Consider the following 19,565-nt stretch of genomic DNA (forward strand, 5'->3'; position numbering starts at 1 on the left):
TATTGAGCATTTGCTTCTTGGTTTTCTTTTCAATCTCATTAAGCAGTCAGGACAAATGTGAGGGATTAAAATCTCAAACTTTAAAAATGTTTTCAGATTTCAGTAACATAAGCAAAGAACAACAAAATTATTGGTTTTCTCAAACATGTATTAATTCAATAGGACCTATATTTTGGTAAATTGATACTGTTAAGTTACATTTTAGTAGACTCCAGGTATCCTGAGTGTTTTAGCAATTTTTTTTTTGGTATTCTGACTACCCACAACAAGCTTTTACACTGCGGAGACCATACTAATTGGTTCCCTCCCAGCCATCTGCACATCTGATCTGAATGGTGGGTGTGTGGTTTATGATATGGATAAAGTTTAACCTGGAGTCAAAAAAGAATTTGTACGGAACAATTGAGTGTGTGGTTCTTATTTTTAAAAAGAACTCTCTAACTTTGTGCAGTGTATATAAAGTGACAAAAACTGAAAAAATCTCTGAGCAACTCCCTGCAGCCTTGGAGGCCAGCCAGATATTCTGAGCCTGGGGTTCGCACTAACATCCATAGGGAGACTAGACTTCAAATAAAAAATCCTTCACAAATCAATCAGACTTTAGTCACTTGAGACATGAGAAACAGAGAGAGAGAAAACAAAAGCAGAGATTTTCAGGAGATCCTGAAAATGATAATCCAAGGCATCAAACATCTCAAAAGAAAAACCTGGGGTGGTCCTAGAGAAAAGGCCCAGAATATCTGGATGATGATGGCTCAATGAGATTCCTATTTTAGGGAATAGAAGCCTTTGTATTACAGGTCATAATATATGGCATATGCACTGTATTACCTTCCTAAAATTAAAACAAAAACTCTGAATTCCAACATGCATCTGGGGTTTCTGAAAAGAATTGCAGACCTATAACAGTTAAATAGCATTTATTACACTCCAGGTTGTATCCTAAGAACGTTACATGGATTAACTCACTGAGTTTCCACAACAGCCCTACAAAATAGAGTAATTCTCACCATCTTACCGATGAGCAGGCCAAGGCACAGAGGAGTCCAGTAATATACATGCCCAACTGCAGGTAGCAGAGTTGGAACCTCAACCCAACCAGACTAGATCTGGAGATTCTTGTGCTTAATTATTACAATAATACACCCAATGTATTCTTGTGGTCATTTTATTTATTTTTTTTTGTGTGTGTGTGTGTTTTTTTTTTTTTGAAAAGCTAGGGCTTATTCTATGAATCCTTAGAAGGTCTATGTTTCTTTTTTTTTGTTTCTTTTTTTATTTTTTTATTTTTTTTAATTAGTTTCAGGTGCACAAGACAAAGCAAAACTTAGACATTTATCATTTATATCCCTCACACTGTGTGAACCCCCCTCCCCCATCCACTATCCCTCTGTACGTTCCCAAAACCTCTCACCTTCCCCTTATCCCCATCTAGCATTTCCTCCATGTTTCCAAAACTGTTTCTGATTAGTTCATTCACTTATTCTTTTCTTTAGATTCCGCATATAATAGATCATATGTATTCTTGTGGTCATTTTATAGAGAGAGAGCTCTTGATGCAGTTTCCATGTCTAGCACAGACCATGTTCAATATATCATGACATAATGTGAAACCATATTTTATGTATGTACATATTCTGCAATAAACCGGCCAGCAGCTGAATTTGTTTGTCATGGCTGAGCTTGTGGGCCAGCCCACAATTTGCAGCATCTCACAGGTGGCACCTTAAAGGTTAGCCATTTCCTCATTAGATGCTTGAATTCCTTATATAAAATTTTTCTATTCTAAACTTGAAGACCTCTGCAACCCTATAGCAGGCTACTTGATCTCTAGACAGCTCTAACCGCTAAAAAGTCTTCCTTGTACTAACTCTAAATATGCTTCATTGAACCTTCTAGCCATTGATTCTAAGGGATACAGAACAAGTCTAATTCCATTTCTATATCTGAGTCCTTTGAAATAATTGTAGATAACTCTCTCTCCAATTTTTTCTATAAATGCCTGAAGGAAAACATGGTTAATGTTTTTAAACCACACAGCAAAGTTGGTATTATGAGTTAAACAAGAAAGAATAACTTTTAAAAATGTGTATTTCTAGGTTTTCATAGGATAATGGCAGCTGCTTATGTCCAAATCTCTCAACATATTTTCCAGATACATACGGATAAACCCGTAAAATAAACTAAAAAGTGTGTGTGTGTGTGTGTGTGTAAGACAGAGAGAGAGAGAGAGAGAGAGAGAGAGAGAGAGAGAGAGAGAGCGAGAGCGAGAGAGAGAGAGAGAGAGAATATACTAGAAACTTCGATTTCCCATCCAAGTACTAACCAGGGGGATAGCAGATGAGGGTAAAGGGATCAAATATACGGTGACGGAAGGAGAACTGACTCTGGGTGGTGAACACACAATGTGATTTATAGAAGATGTAATACAGAATTGTACACTTGAAACCTATGTAATATTACTAACCATTGTCACCCCAATAAATTTTAATTTAAAAAAAACATTTCAATTTACACGTAAATAGGCAAATAGACATTAGAAACCAGCAAAGCTAATCTAGAGCCCATACTGAAATAGAAAGATCAGTGCAGACTAAGCGAAAAGCAGGAGCGAGCCAAAGGGTCCTCATGATAGTGGCACACAGATAAGGTCACCCCTAGGCAGAGAGAGGCTCACAAGGAGGGGGAAATATAGAGAACAGGTCTGAGACCTTGTGAATCAAAGCAGTAACTACTTTAGTGGTTACCAGAGGGTAAGGGGGGTGGGGGGGTGGCAGATGAGGGTAAGGGGGATCAAATATATGGTGATGGAAGGAGAACTGACTCTGGGTGGTGAACACACAATGGGATTTATAGATGATGTAATACAAAATTGTACACCTGAAATCTATGTAATTTTACTAACAACTGTCACTCCAATAAATTTAAAAAAAGAATTAAAAAAAAAAAAGCAGTAACTACTGGGGAACAGAAAGGAACCTGAAAGTTTCTGGAACCAGAGGTGGCAGTCTTGGGGAGGGTCATGGAGAGCTGGAAGGCTGAAATACTGGTCATGATCCATGGCACAGTTCAAAGAGGTATGAAACTCTGGATAGTAGCCATGACAAAAGAGAAACATTCAAAGAATTTTATCTTGAAAAGACAATCATACAAATGTTTGCCATAATAATAACGATAATGTCAATGCCTACCATGGTGCAATGGTCTAAAAAGGAAACCCCAGAGAAAAGTTCATTACATCAAAGCGCTCAAAGTGCTTCTCAGGCAAAACTCCTTTCAATACAGTGTACATTTGACACACGGTGTAAAGGAGAAAAATTGACTGTAAACAGTAGTAGCAAAATAGAGTTCCAGTCTCATCTCCCAGCTGTGTGAGTCCTCGCCTTTCCCAACAGACAAAAGAAATCCAATTTGAGAATTATTCTTTAAATAAATTATTTCCCTTGGAAGATGTCACTTCAATTTTGTAAAAAAGGGTTTTACTGATGATACATGTATCAGTCTCCCTGGCACTGTTATTCCTTCCATTCCCTTCCCTTATATCCTCACGTGGTGTCTTACTGTGCAAGTTACCATCAGTGCTCACAGCTTGGGCTATGAACCTGTACCTATTCACATGCTGTTACCTGTTAGGGAAGAGATGAGTACAGAAAGAGTTAAGTGTTTAGAAACTCCAATAGCAATTTGATAGCGATTTCATGTCTGTTGAATCTAAAAATAAATTATTTACATTTACATACTTTTAAAATTATAATTTACAGGAAAATTCAAAATTTTAAGGTGCCCTTCTGCAGTCAATCCTCTCCCCTGACCCCCAATCCCTGGCAGCCACTAATCTGATTTCTCTCTTTATAGTTTTTGCCTTTTAGAATTTCATATAAATGGAATCATAAACTACATTGTCTTTTGTGCCTGTCATCTTTCACTTCACATAATCCTTTTAAGATTCATTCATGTTGTTGCATGTATCAATAGTTTGTTCCTTTACATTACTTATTTGTATTTATATCTCATTGCATGGATGTATAAAATGTGTTTTGCCATTTACCACATGGTGGATTTCTGGGTTGTTTTCAATCTTGGGTGATTATGAATAAAGCTTCTGTAAGTATTCATGTACAGGTCATTTTTGTAAATGGATGTCCAAGTTTACCAGCATCATTTTTTTGAAATGACTATCTTTTTTCCATTGACTTATCCTGGCATCATTATTGAAAACCAATTGACTATACCTGTGAGTCTATTTCTGGACCTGTATTCTCTTCCATGGGTCTATATGATTCCCAATATTACAGCAACTTTGCATTCCTGAGATAAGCCCCACTTCGTTATAATATATAATCCTTTTTATACACTGCTGGATTTATTTACAAAAGGATTGGTAAGAATTTCGTGCTATGTTCATGGGGGGATATTGGTCTGTAGTTTTATTTTCCTGTAATTTCTTGGTCAGGTTTTGGTGTTTCCATGGAATTTTTCTCTATCCTTTTACTTTTAACTTACCTATGTGTTTGAATTTACTCAGTTTCTTGAAGGAAGTATTTAGGTGGGTCTTGCTTTTTTATCCAATCTGACAATCTCTGCCTTTTAATTGTTTAAATGATTTATTATTAATTATTGATATGGTTGAATTTGAATCATCTTGCTGTGTTCTATTTGTCCCATCTATTCTTTGTTCCCCTTGTCTCCTTTTGGATTATGTTTTATGATTATTTTACCGCTGCAACTGGCTTACTGGTTATGCCTCTTTCATTTTCTAGTGGTTGTTCTAGAGTTTCCACCTGTAACTTATTACAGTCCACCTTCAGAAACTCTTATAGCACTTCACGTATAGTGTGAGGTCATCACAGCTGACTGGGTATTGGCGCTGTCACTGCTGTCCTACCCTGTGTGCCAGACGTCAAATTCTCCCAGTATTGAGCTGCCATCACGTCTTCCTCGTGTGAGGACTGCAGTCAGCGTTGGGAGACTACCCTCAGTGTTTCTGCTCTAGCCTCAGCTTCCAGCAGGCACTGCACACCTGCACCACAAAGGGGCCTCTTTCCACACCCACACATTCCCCAGAGGCAGACTACTATTGCTTGTTACTCGGGGTGAGGAGTATTTGAGGTGAGGGGAGATCTAAGGAGAGCGATCGGCCTTTCTGTCTGTTCCGTCTGTGGCAGCTGAATCCTGCCATGTGCATGGTGGTTCCTGGGCAGGAGAGGTTTTTCCGTCCCACTGTACACTCTGCTGTATACTTGTTTAGGGCCCCGGACTTTCCTGCCCTTCCCTCAGGGGAAGATAGCTTTTGCTTCTACCCTTCTCCCAGAGGCAGCACCTTTTCCCTTGGTTCCTGTGGGAGGGAAGGAAGCTTCTCTAACCTCCTGAGGCATGTTTTTTGCTTCTATCCTTCTCCCAGAGGCCCTGCTTACAGTGATCAGGTTTTGCTTTGTATGAGAGATGTGTCTGGGGAAGCAGCAGGGTTTTGTGCCTATTCCCCAGCAGCAATCACGTCTCAGGCTTGCACGACTAGTGAGCGCAGGGAAGGGTCACTCTGGTCTTCTGTCCTGCCCATTTTTTCGTGTGAGCATCTGGCAGAGGCCCATGAAGAAGGGCTTGCAAGTGAGAACTCCCCTCGTGTTTGGAGCTCCCAGTTATTCTAAACTGATATGCTAGCCCACACTTGGCATTCAGGGAATTTAAAATTAATTTTAGTTATTTCTCCTTATTTGCTTTTATGGCAGCCATCTCTTCCTCTCATGCTGTCCAAAGTGACAGGTTGTGTGCCTCATCTCTTTTTGGAGGGGCCTGTTACACTTCGGAATTAAGTTCCCTTGATTTTCCTTGTAAATTCAGCTCCCTGGTAAGTTCAGGGAATGTTATGACGTTTGTGGACTATCTGGATTTTTCTTGTTAGAATGGGAGGGACATGCTCTTACTGCTTTCTACATCCTAAGTGGAAGAACTTAGGCTTGCAATTCATATGTCTTTGTTTTTTTTAATTTAATTTTAAAAATAATTTTATTGTATTTTATAAAAATATTGCTCTCCGATAGACTGAAAAAAGCATTAAAACTAGTCCTTCCCCATAAATAGTCTGGAAAGCACTGTTCCAGTGCATAAAGTGGTTATAGTTACTACAAGATTGCCCAAGCAGTGGGTGCCACGGCAAAATGTTTATCTACCGGGACTTTTCTTTTGGAACTTATGACACAAAAGGTTCATACTAAGTCACACTTAGCAGAGGGTAAAGGCAGTAGGAGTGGTTAATAAAATATTTTCACTTACAAAGATTCATTCTGCAGCCTATATTATATAGCACTGCCAATGTTCTCCCTTTCAAAAATACCTTCATAGCATTTGTTCCAATTTTCCCTGATGTCAGGGTTAACTATCTAGGAATCTTTCAAAATGCCTCAAATTTCCTCTGGAAAAGGTATAGCAAAATAAACCATAGATTCTACAAACCAGTAAATGTACTAATTGAATGGAGACATAAAGAGAAAAGAAAGTAGCCTTGAAGACACTTAGTAAACTATTATCTGTGATTCCCCTGATAAACAGTTTTGAAGCAGTAATTATTTTTAAATATGTTCTCTCATAACACTTTTATCATGGACATATCACTTTGCTGCTCATGTCTAGCTTTCCCAACAAAGCAGTGAACACCTCAAGGACAATGTCATATTCATCTTTGAACTTCTCAGTGCCGAGCACAGTGCCTGGCATACAGCAGGCTCTTAATAAAGACACATTTGAGTCAATATCTGCTGAGTGAAACGAACAGATCTGATAATGGTTTTGTCTAGTTTTTCTTGTATCTTTTTCCTTTGGGCTATATCCTGCTCTCACCTCTCTTACCCTTCCTTTTTTGCTAATGTATATGAATAGATCTCACAGACTCTATGACACAGTGTCTGCCTGGATCCCAAGTAACCACTACTGTTTGAAGACTCTGCTGGCAGCCCTATCTGCCTGATCAGCTGGCCTCAGACTTCTAATAGTAACATTAGGGCTGAGATAGTTCAGGCTCTGTCCTTTTCTTGGACGACCTGGCAGCCTGCTTGGTGGTCAGCTTTTGTAGCCAAATAAGTTTCCCATAACCACCTAGGGCCTGGATGAATGGATTTCTATCCGAACCTGCCTATTTTTCCCCTTCATCCAGGGACTCACATACCTCAACCCAAGCCTCCTCGAGTCACAACAGGTACTTCATCTTATGTTAACATACATTATTATTATTCTGTTTTCCATATGCTGTGATCAAGCTTCCATTAAGCTATACAAGGAGAATGCCATTGAAAGCAGACATTTTTTAGATGTTGTTTTTCCCAACAACTCATTTTTACTTCCCTCACTTACCTCCATGGGAAAACTAGTATGTGTCTTGAAAGGTGTTAACTGACCAGATATATGCTGCAGTTCAGTAAGGTTCACATTTTTCCATAATCATGTATTAACTAATCTCTCCATTCCAATAGATTTTAAAGAAAGAAACTCTTACCCAGCCTTAGCGACACTTATGGTCTGCTGCTCCATTGCCTCGTGGATACTGGTTCTGTCATGCTCTTTGAGGCTGTTAAACTCATCGATACAGCAAAGGCCTGCATCTGCAAGCACTAAAGCCCCAGCTTCCAAATTCCATTCTCCTGAGTCCTTTACAGCCGTTACCGTCAGACCTAAGGGAACAAGCTGTGTCAGCTTTTGTTTTCAATAGCAGCATACTTACCCATGAAGAGAAATAAATACCTATATTTTAAATGGAAGGTCATAGAGTCAAGGCTTTTATTTCTAGTATACCAAGAATGGATGGCATCAGGACAACTACTTCAGGTATCCAGTCACTGGGAGGTCTTAGAAGGTCCTATGTTCTAAAATCTAATAGACGTTATCGAGTATTTTGTGACAACCAGAAGTCTCCAAATTCTCTGTCTCTCCTTGATAGGTACCCTCACTGAGCAGCCTAAACTTTCAGGAGTAAGCAGATCTCCAGAGATCTTATGACAAGAGGTTTTATATTGTATACTGTTTACAGAGAAGGGTCCAAAGACAGAGAACAGCAGGTATTATAATCCAATGATGAATGAAAAGTTTGCTCATAGTCACAGAGGATTCCCTTCATATGTCTTATCTGATTTTAATTCACTCTTTACACCAGTCAATAAAGCAGAGTGGTCAAAAGCTAAGGCTTTGGAGTCACCTATATTTGCATTTGAATCCTGGGTCTGTCATTCTGGCTGTTATATTGTAGGCAAGTTTCCTAATATATCCAGGCCTCAGTTTATTCCTCTATGAAAGGGGATAACAAGAGAAAACTGTTATCTATTTTATAGATTCTTCGATATTCAAATAGAATATAAATATGATTCTTTATAAGGTGTATGATACATAATGAGTACTTATCATAACTTTTGTTGATAAAAACTGATAAACCTCTGGCTAGACTGATCAAGGAAAAAAAGAAGACAAAAGTTACAAGTATCAGGAATGAAAAAGAGGGCATCACTAGAGGCCCTACAGACACTGAATTAATAATACAGAAATACAATGAACAACTCTAAGTCCTAAGTTTGACAGCTTATATGAAAGGGTCAAATTCTTTGAAATATATAAACTGCCAAAGTTTATCTTTAAAAAGATAACATGCACAGTCTTATACCTACTTTGAAAATTGACTATGTCATTAAAACCTTGCGTCACAGAATTCTACAGGCTGAGATGACTTGATGGTGAATTCTACCAAATCTTTATGAAAGAAATAATATCAATTCTACACAAAATTTTCAAAAATATAGAAAACCAAGAAACACTTCTCAACTTATTTAATGAAACCTGCATCATCATGGTACCCAAAACAGATAAAGATATATTAAAAGAAAACTACAGATCAGTATTCCTCATAACATAGATTCAAAAATCCTCCTAAAAACAAAAAGGCAAATCAAACAATACATAAAATAACAGACCACAAACACAAATAATGATAACAAATCATAACTAAATGGGGTTTATTTTGCAAATACAAGGCTAATTCAACATTTAAAAATTATTCAATGCAATTCACCATATCAACAACCTAAGGAAGAAAAAGCAAACTACCACCTAAATAGATACAGAAATAACACTTGACACAACTCAACAATCATTCATGATAAAAGACAAAAACAAACAAACAAAAAACACTTTCAGAAATCTAGGAGTAGAGGGAACCTCTTCAATCTTATAATGGGTGTTTACAAAATTCCTTCAGCTAACATACTTAATGATAAAAGACTGAATGCTTACCCCCACTCCCATCCTCACCACTATTATCAAAACAAGGCAAGAAGATCTACTCTCATCACTCTTATTCAAAATCACACTGGATGTTCTAGCCAGTGAAATAAAGGAAAATAAATAAATAAAAGACAGATTGAAAAGGAAGAACTAAATTTTCTATATTTACAGACTATGATTATGTAGAAAATTCCAAATAACCTACAAAGACGTTCCTAGAATAAGTGAGTATAGCACGGTTAAAAGTCAATATATAAAAATTAGTCTTATTTTTATATACTATAAAAAAATTAGAAATTGCAATTTAAAAATAATACATTTATAATAACACCCCCAAATACAAACTACTCGGTTGTAAATCTTTAAAAAAAATATGTAAGATCTCTATGCAAAACTATAAAACACTGACAAAGGAAGTAAAAGATGACCTAATCAAATTGAGAGATATTCTATGTTCATTGAATGAATTGAAAACCTCAATATTTTAAAGATGTTTCCCCAAACTGCTCTATAGATTTAAAACAGTTCCAAACAAAATCCTAGCAAGATTTTTCTTTGTATAGAAATTGACAAGACGATTCTATAATTTATACAGAGAAGCAAAGAAAATAGAAAAGTCAAACCAAAAACAAAGTAGGTCTCATTTGACCCATTTCCAGATTTACTTCAAAGCTACAGTAATCAGTTCAGTGTGGTATCGGAGGAAGGATATAGACAGAAGAATGGAACAGAGTTCAAAACTATGCCCACACATGTATGGTCAAGTAATTTTTGATAAAAAAGCAAAAGCAATTTAATGGAGAAAAATAGTCCACAAATAATTGTATATCCTTATGCAGAAAGAAAAAAAAAATCAATCTTGCTCCGTATCTCACATCTCATACAAAAACTAAGTCATAATGAATTAAAGACCAAAATGAAAAATGTAAAACTTCTAGAAGAAGACTCATAGAAGAAAACATCAAAGAAAGCTATATAAATTCTTCCATTTTCTGGTCCAGCATTTATGGAGCTTAGAAGTTGCTACTCCATCTTAACACCAACTAAAAACCTGAACAAGCTGAGAAAGCAACAATTCTAAGATCCATCAGAAAATGAAGTCACAGGGCAAACTACTGCCCCCAAAATTATTAAGACAGAAAGACAGAGAATCGCAATTTAGCAGAGCAGAAACCGCCATGGGAACAAATACTGGGATAGGAAAACCTAAACTGCAATTGAGAAATTGCTGGAAAGTCAGTATAGACAACTCTGAGGATTAAAAACTCCAGAGGAACCAAGTCATGGGGCTGGGAGGGGGGAGTGGTCCCCAGACTTTTGTGAGTTTTAATTCCAGGAGCTCTACCAGGTTCTTACATTGAATATAGGTGATTTTTCTCTGATATTGTAAGCGGAGAGATAGAAAGTCTAAGAAATAATCAAAAATAAATTCTAGAGATCCAAAGATCAAAAACACTGTAAAAGAAATGACGAATGCCTTTGGTGGACTCATTAGTAGACCAGACATAGCTGAGGCGAAAAGAAATCTGATAGTCAATAGAAACTTTTAAAACTGAAAAGCAAAGAGAAAAAAAGACGGAAATAGAACAGAGTATCTAAGAACTATGGAAACAACTACAAAAGGTATAAATACATGTAACATATGTAATGGAAATACCAGAAGAAGGAAGAGAAGGAACAGAAGCAATATTTGCAGCAATAATAACTGAGAAATTCCTCAAATTAATGGCAGACACCAAACCACAAATCCAGAAAACTCAGGGAACACAGAGCAGGAAAAATGTTAAACAAAACTACACCTAGGTGTATATTTAAACTTCAGAAAAATTAATGAAGACAAAATCTTGAAAGAAGCCAAAGGGGAGAAAAAAACATTTATTTATACAGGAGCAAAGATGAGAATTATAACTAACTTCTTCTCACAATATTTGAATATAATCTTAAAAATACATTAATGCAAGAATAGCATTCACAAATGAAGACATAATCAACTAGGTTCTGCACTGGTTAGATAACATCCAGGGCAGGAGTCAGCAAACTATGATCTGTGGGCAAAATCTGGCCTGGCCACCTGTTTTTGTAAAAATGTTTTTTTTGGAACACAGTCATGCTCATTATTTACATATAGTCTATGGCTGTTTCACACTACAATGGTGGGTTCAAGTAGTTATGACAAACACTGAATGGCCCTCAAAATCTAAAATATTTGTATCTGGCCCTTTATAGATAAAGGTTGCTGACTCCTGATCTGGAGTAGTAATGTCTACTTTGAGACCTCGAATTTTAAAAGAAATAGTAAAAAAATAAATAAATAAATAAATAAATAAATAAAAAAGGAAAACAGATCATGAAGGACATGTTAACAATGCCTTAAATTTAAAGACTAGTTCATAGCATGGTGTGTATGATTAGCTTGAAAGAAAGGTTTAGAGACATGAAAAGAATTTTTACGTATTTAGAGATCTATCCTATGGAAGAAGAATTAAACTAACTTGGGGCAACTTCAAAACAAATAACCTAGAAAAACAAGTAGATTTTTACAGGGAAATGCTGGAAATCTTGAGGTGTTTAAAAGGGAGTGGGCTATCTTACAAAGTAGTGAACTTTTCCTCAAAGTAACTATTTAAGCAAAAAGTGGAACGTTCACTTGTCAGAGACAATGTAAAAAGGTATTCATGCAATGAATAGGTAGCTGGACAAAAAAAAAAAATACCACAACTTATGGGATACAGCTAAAACTGTGCTTAGAGAGTAACATAACTATAAATGCCTACATTAAAAGAGAGGAAACATCTCAAATAAATAATCTATGCTTTCACCTTGAGACACTGGAAAAGAACAAAGTGAACCCAAAGGAAGCCGAATGAAGGAAATAATATTAGAGCAGATATTATCGAAATAGAGACTATAAAAACAACAGAAGAATGGAAACATAGAGGAAACCAATGAAACCAAAATTGACAAACTTTTAGCTAGACTGACCAAGCCAAGAAGAGGTAATAATCAAATTACTAAAACATAGAATCAAAGAGGGGACATTATTACTGATTTTACAGAAATAAAAAGGATTACAAAGGAGCACAATGATTAACTGTATGTCAACTAATTAGATAACTTAGATGACTGACAAATTTCTAAAAAGTCACTACCAAAACTGACTCAAGAAAAAGAAAATCTCAACAGATCTATAATAAGTAAAGAGATTGAATTTGTAATTTAAAAACTACCCACACACAAAAGCTTCACTGGTGAATTCTACCAAACATTTAAAGAATCAAATACCAATTCTTCACAAACCCTTCTTTAGAAGTAGAAGAGGAGGAAACACTTCCTAACTCATTCTATAAGAACAGTACTACCCATATACCAAAAATCAAACAAAGACATCAGAAGAATACTAAAGACCAATATCTCTTATGATTACCAATACAAAAATCCTCAAGAAAATACTAGCAGACCAAACTCAGCAGTTTATAAAAAGGATTATATATCATGACAAGGTACTGTATCTAAGTAATGAAAGATTGGTGCAACATTTGGAAATCAATGTAATATTCCCATATTAATAGAGTAAGGGATAAAAGGCACACGATCATCTTAACAGAGGCAGGAAAAGCATTTGCAAAATTCAACAAACTAGGAACAGAAGAGAACTTTTTCAATCTGATAAAGGGCACCTACAAAAAAATCCAGAGCTAACATCATTCTGAATGGTATAAGTAAGTCTAAACGTTTTCCCGCTAAGATCAGAAAGAAGACATAGAAGTTCACTCTCACTACTTTTATTCAATATTGGACTGGAAGTCCTAGTAAGGGCAATTAGTCAAAAAAATGAAATAACAGGCATCCAGAAGGGAAAATGAGAAGTAAAACTATCCCTGTTTACAGATGACATGATCTTGCATATAGAAAACCCAAAGGAATCTACTAAAAATTATTACAACTAATAAACAAGTTAGCCAGGTTGAAGGATACAAAATCAATTTTTAAAATTGTATATTGGGAGCATTTGAGAATTTGCTGCCCAGCACATGTCATCAGTTTGGCTCAAACTCTTATAAAAATTCAAAAAATAAATAAATAAAAATCAATACTAGGTCTATACACTTGCAATGCAGAAAACAAGAGTAGATTAAGAAAATACTAATTCCATTTTACAATAGCATCAAAAAGAATAAAATACCTAGGAATAAATTTAGCAAAAGAAGTACAAAACTTATACTTTGAAAACTACAAAACACTGTTGAAAGAAATTAAAGATGATTTAAATAAATAAAAACACATTCCACATTCACTGACTGGAAGACTTTTAAGATGGCAATATTCCCCAAAGAGATCTACAGATTCAATGCAATCCCTATGTACATCTCAGTTAGCTTCTTTGTAGCAATTGATAAAGTGATCCTAAAATTCATATGGAAATTCAAGAAATCTCAAATAGCCAACGCAATCTTGGGGGGCGGGAAATGGCATAACCACACTTCTTGATTTCAAAACTTACTCCAGAGCTACAATAATCAAGACAACGTGGCAATGGCATAAGGATATATACCAAGAGAACAGAATTCACTGTACAGGAAAAAGACCATACGTTTGTGGTGAATTCATTTTTGATAAGGGTTCCAAGAGAATTCATTGAGGAAAGAACAGTCTTTTCGAAAGATGCTGATGGGAAACTGGACATCCACATGCAAAAATAGCAAGTTGGACCCCTACTTCACATTATGCATAAAAAAGAATTCAAACTGGATCAAAGACTTAAATGTAAGATGCCGAAAGTACACAACTCTTAGAAGAAAACACAGGTGTAAATCTTCACGGCCCCTGATCAGGCAATGTTTTTGAGAAATGACACCAAAAGCAAAAACATAAAGAAGAAAATATAAATTAGACTTCATCAAAATTAAAAGCTTTTGTGCTGCAAAGGACACCCCCAAGAAAATGAAAAGCTATCCCACAGAATGGGGGAAAAAATTTCCAAACCTGATAAATACAAGTCTCTGATAAAAAACTTGTATTTAGAATAAAGAACTCTTATAGCTCAGTAATAAAAAGACAACCCAATTTTTTTTTAATGGCCATAGGATCCAAATAGACATTTCTCCACAGAAGATATAAAAATGGTCAATAAGCAAATGAAAAATGTTCAATATTTTTAGCCATGAGAAATGTAAATCAGAACCCCAACGAGACATTACTTCACGCACCACTGTTAAAAAGACATAATAAGTGTCAGAAGGGACGTGGAGACTTTGGAATGCTCATACACTACTGGTGGGAACGTAAAATGGTGCAGCCACTTGGGGAAACTCTGCTAGTTCCTCATAAGGACTTACCGTATGACCCAGCAATTGCACTGTTAAGCACAGACCCAGAGAAATGAAAACATTTATCCCTCACAAAAATTTGTACACCAACGTTCATAACAGCGTAGCTGTTATTAAAAAAGAAAAAAATCACTGTGTAATCATACTGGGGAACTTGGAACTGGATTCTTTGTATGCTGGATTCAAGGCCTTAGCAGGCACAATTTTTACCAACTTAAATATTGATTAATTACCTATTAGCTCATTTGTGAAATCTTTCCCTTTCCTATCCTTTCTAGTTTTTGACCTTTTCCAAATAAGCCTGTATATAAGGCATCCAATCTCACTTGCCTAGCTTCTGTCAAGCATATCTCGCTCCATTTAATGTTGTTTGTCTCTATAGTAACCAACTCAGAAAGCTGCTATGCTTACGGTGGCTTTGTGCAAGCAGTGGTCTAGCCAAGAGATGTTTTAAAGATTTAAGTCCTCTACTTATCACCACATTTCTCCTGGGAAATGGAGAGAGCCTCTGATGAATGTGAGAGGTGGAGGGTTAGAAAGAAAAGGATGGAATGTACAACATGAAGGAAATGAAGGAAGATGGATTACATGTGGAGACTGAGTTCAAAAGGAAAACAAGTTTAGAAGGAGCTTCATTTAAAAGAGGACTGAAAACACATGGTAAACAACTAGATACAAGGAACAGAAAATATTAAGCATTTCCATTCGTATTCTTCTGGTCAGAATAATATTCACATCAACAAAGTGTCAACAACGAACATAATTATGGTGCCTCAGAAAGCTGACTGACCTCATTGACAGCTATCCAAAGGGTGTTTATCAGTATTGTCCAGCTATGGATAAGGGCTCAGACACAGTTTGTATCAACAAAATTCTAATCTAACGGTGGGTAACAATGAACACAAAACAGTGAACTGTTCTTAAAGAGGTGGAACAAAGAATAGGGGAGGGGGTGCACTCCATGTAACAAATACGGCACCCTAATAAAAAGTATCAGGGTGCATTCCAGGCTTCAACCCCACTACCTCCCAGTCATCCCTTCTGCAACAGGAGGTTTTACATCTGCAATACCTCCATGGAGAGACACCCACAGCTTTGCCTGGGCTGGGCCTCCTGTCACTGCCAGTATATACCTGGGCCAACCTCATTCATGGAGCTTCGTTTCTCAAGAGTTCATTAATCAAGTCATTACGACAGTATCTGCCAGCCTGTGGGTTCTTCCAGGAAATGAGACCAATTGCTTTTTCTACATATAAAGTCCACTTTAAGTACTATCTGACACCGTAAAGAGAAAGTAGGGAAGCACTAGGGCAGCAATTAAAGGAACGGATTTCTGAGCACCAGTGTCCTCATTTGTTATATGGGGATAATACCTTACCCTCCTACCATACCAGGATGTCGCGAGGCTCAAAATGTATCTATCTATCTATCTATCTATCTATCTATCTATCTATCTATCTATTACAAATACACACACAGCCTTTATTATGACACTATATCACCTTCTATTCTGTATCATACTTAGTTATCTTTCCTATTGAACCACAGGTCCTTGTAGATAATACCCATGTATGTTTTGTCTTTGACTATTCCACAGAGCCTAGGACAGTACTTTCACACAACAAATGCTCTCTCTATATACAATGAGTTATTATTAAGATCATTACTGTAGCTTTTATTCCTTCTAGAAATGGCTATAAACTCCAGCAAATCTTGACACTGTACTTTTAAATATAAAATTTTAGTTAAAACTATCATTAAATTTTGACATCCTATAACTAATAACAGGGAGCCCTTTAAGTTTAATTAAAGATATTACAACAATCCTTAAATAAAATTTTTGTAAAAAAGATTTGACTTGTAACAATGCAAGTGTTTCTTCAAAGAGAATTCAACAGTGATAATGTAATTAACCCAGATGGACTCTAGGATTTGAAGAAAGGCAAGACGTTAGTACTTTCATTCCTGTAACTTCTGCAGCAGGCAAGGACTGAGACTTGATTTCTTAGCTTTACTACATTTTAACTCAGTGTATTTTAACTTAATCCAATTTAAATCTAGTACATTTAAATTCACTCTTCCATCTTGCTTTGTGTGTGATTTCAATTTAACTTCTAGTTTAAGAATCTCAGAAGCCCTCTGTAGAGGAGCTTGGGATCACAGAAGCAAGCAGTGTCTTGTCTCTTCAGAATTTAAGCTGCATGCCCAGCAGTAGGTACTTCCTCTGAAGACCAGCTACAGCACACCACTCCACACCCTACTGGCATGGCTAAATGACCACCTCATTTTACACCACAGAAAGTACTTTATAACTGACCAATAATTGGATGAAATAAATTTAGGTTACAAGTAAGCCTAATTCTGAAGGGGAAAAAAAATTATAGCTGTATTAGTTTGCTAGGGGTACCATAACAAAATATCAGACTGGCGGCTTAAACAACAGAAATGCATTTTCTCAAAGTTCTGCAGGCTAGAAGTACAACCGTATTTCCCCGAAAATAAGACTGGGTCTTATATTAATTTTTGCTCCAAAAGATGCATTAGGGCGTATTTTCAGGGGACATCTTATTTTTTCATGTACAACAATCTACATTTATTCAAATACAGTCATGTCATCTTCTCCTGGAACATCGTCTTAACATACTAAATGCGGCCATCTGCCTGACGATGTTAACTGGGGCTTATTTTCGGGGAAACACGATCAAGGTATCAGCAGGGTTGGTTTCGTTTCAGGCCTAGCTCCTTGGCTTGCAAATGGCCGCCTTCCTGCTGTGTCCTCACATGGTCTTTCCTCTGCGCATGTGTACCCTTTATATGCTCAAATTTCCTCCGCGTAGAAGGGTACCATTTACAGACTGGATTAGGGCCCCTAAGGGACTAATTGTAATTTTACCTCTTTAAAGGCCCTATCACAAAATATAATCACATTTGAGGTACTGGGTGTTAATACTTCAAAATATGAATTTGGGAGGGGGATACAATTTGGCCTATAGCAATAGCTAACAAAGTTCATTTATTTGTGTCCTAGGCACTAATTTAGGCTTTGTTCATCTTAAGAGACAAAACAACCTTTTTCAGCCATCCTTCCCTCAAATAATCTGCACAGAAAGAAGCAATTTGGGGGTTACATTCCATGTAGCTCTCCAAACATCATGTGGGCCCCCATGGGTACTTAATACATGACAACATTCATAGTGACTTACCTGTTGCAAATATGGGTAGCTGTCTGAGAGTCACCAAAAAAATTGTTCAGAAAGATTTTATAGATTGCCTCTGAAAGCAGAATGATGCTTTTAAAATTTCACCCCCTACACCATGCCAGGTAATTTAGAAATATGCCAGGGCACATCTGGGAATCTCTTTGGTCTTTCCTGTATTGCCAATGGTGAGAAAACTATTGGACAGAGCACTCAAAAGTTCTCTAACGTTTTTTTTAAAAGATTTTATTGGGGGAAGGGGAACAGGACTTTATTGGGGAACAGTGTGTACTTCCAGGCCTTTTTCCCAAGTCAAGTTGTTGTCCTTTCAATCTTAGTTGTGGAGCGTGCTGTTTAGCTTCAAGTTGTTGTCCTTTCAGTCTTAGTTGTGGAGGGCGCAGCTCAGCTCCAGGTCCAGTTGCCGTTCCTAGTTGCAGGGGGCACAGCCCACCATCCCTTGCGGGAGTCGAAGCGGCAACCTTGTAGTTGAGAGGACACACTCCAACCAACTGAGCCATCCGGGAGCTCAGCAACAGCTCAGCTCAAGGTGCCGTGTTCAATCTTAGTTGCAGGGGGCACTGCCCACCATCTCTTGCGGGACTCGAGGAATCTAACTGGCAACCTTGTGGATGAGAGCCCACTGGCCAATATGGGAATCGAACCGGCAGCCTTTGGAGTTAGGAGCATGGAGCTCTAACTGCCTGAGCCACCAGGCCGGCCCCCAGTTCTTTAAAATGTTTGAAGAGCAGTAATAAAACAGTTAAGACAGGAGAGGCAATATAAGAGGACTGGGGCCAATTCCTGTGGCTTCCAGTCAACTATTAGGGAGGTTTTTCCCTCCACCTTCAATACTGTTGTATATGACATGTTAAAAGATTTGAAAGAAAACACATATCCTGTTAGATATTCTCAGTTCTTGATGTTGTATGTTCACCAAAAGCAAGTTTTATGGTAGATGTACCCTATTATGACACAACTATGGTCAGACTGCAAAATGTATTTTATTTTATCAAGTTTATGATGCCATTTTTATAAAGTGAATTATAATGTCTTTAAGGCCTGCAATAATCAGAAAACTACACACACCATTCTTAAGGGAGTCACGTTTTAATTTTGAAACAGTCATTTATCTTGTATATTTAGTGCGTCGTATAGCATACAGCAATTTACACTTTACCATAGCAAGTGTTAGGACCTGAATAAGAGTGAACACAGAATAGTTTATTAGTCATTGTAATCTGTGCCTATCACCACAGTATGACTCATACGCTAATGCACACAAACAACTGGGCTTGAGGAAACCATTTCTAGTAGGTCCTATTTGACTGCATTGACGATAAAATGACCCACACTCTAAATAGTTCTCCTAAATGTGGGAAAACCTGGTATTAGCTGTCTCATATTTACTTTCAAGAGACTATCAGATGACGAAGTCTCATCAAAAGCAACCTACTGAAGTATGAACAATGCCCAAACAATGACAACTCAAAATTCTGGGCACTATACTAAGAGAACACTCTTCCAGCATAGGTGATGCTTAAGAATTTTCTCTCTGAAATTAGCCAACTTAAGTGGTTTCAGTCACAACTCTTAAGGAAAAAACGATGGTTTATGAAAAGCAGGTAATAACACAAATTTTTACACCACTCTTACTTAGAGATTCAAACAGTTCAACCTCACAAATGTGTTAAAAGCTCTCCCTTTCTCCACAATGGTGGTCAAGCAGCATAAATGAATCGACATTGAATAAAGCAAAGGCTCCTAGAAGTTATGTGAAGTGCTA

The 19,565-nt window shown here is 37.0% G+C and overlaps 1 protein-coding gene across 5 annotated transcripts in view; it reads right to left on the reverse strand.

The window, feature by feature from the left end:
• MCM9 (minichromosome maintenance 9 homologous recombination repair factor) overlaps positions 1-19,565 on the reverse strand; it is an 86,063-nt gene that overhangs the window by 32,494 nt on the left and 34,004 nt on the right. For all 5 annotated transcript variants that reach the window (XM_019740956.2, XM_019740957.2, XM_074333492.1 and 2 more), the window contains one exon: positions 7,487-7,661. In XM_019740956.2, the coding sequence (XP_019596515.2) occupies positions 7,487-7,661 (175 nt within the window). The remainder of the gene's footprint in view (positions 1-7,486; positions 7,662-19,565) is intronic.

This window comes from Rhinolophus sinicus, linkage group LG05 (genome assembly GCF_036562045.2).
Source record: "Rhinolophus sinicus isolate RSC01 linkage group LG05, ASM3656204v1, whole genome shotgun sequence".
Classification (NCBI taxonomy): Eukaryota; Metazoa; Chordata; class Mammalia; order Chiroptera; family Rhinolophidae; genus Rhinolophus; species Rhinolophus sinicus.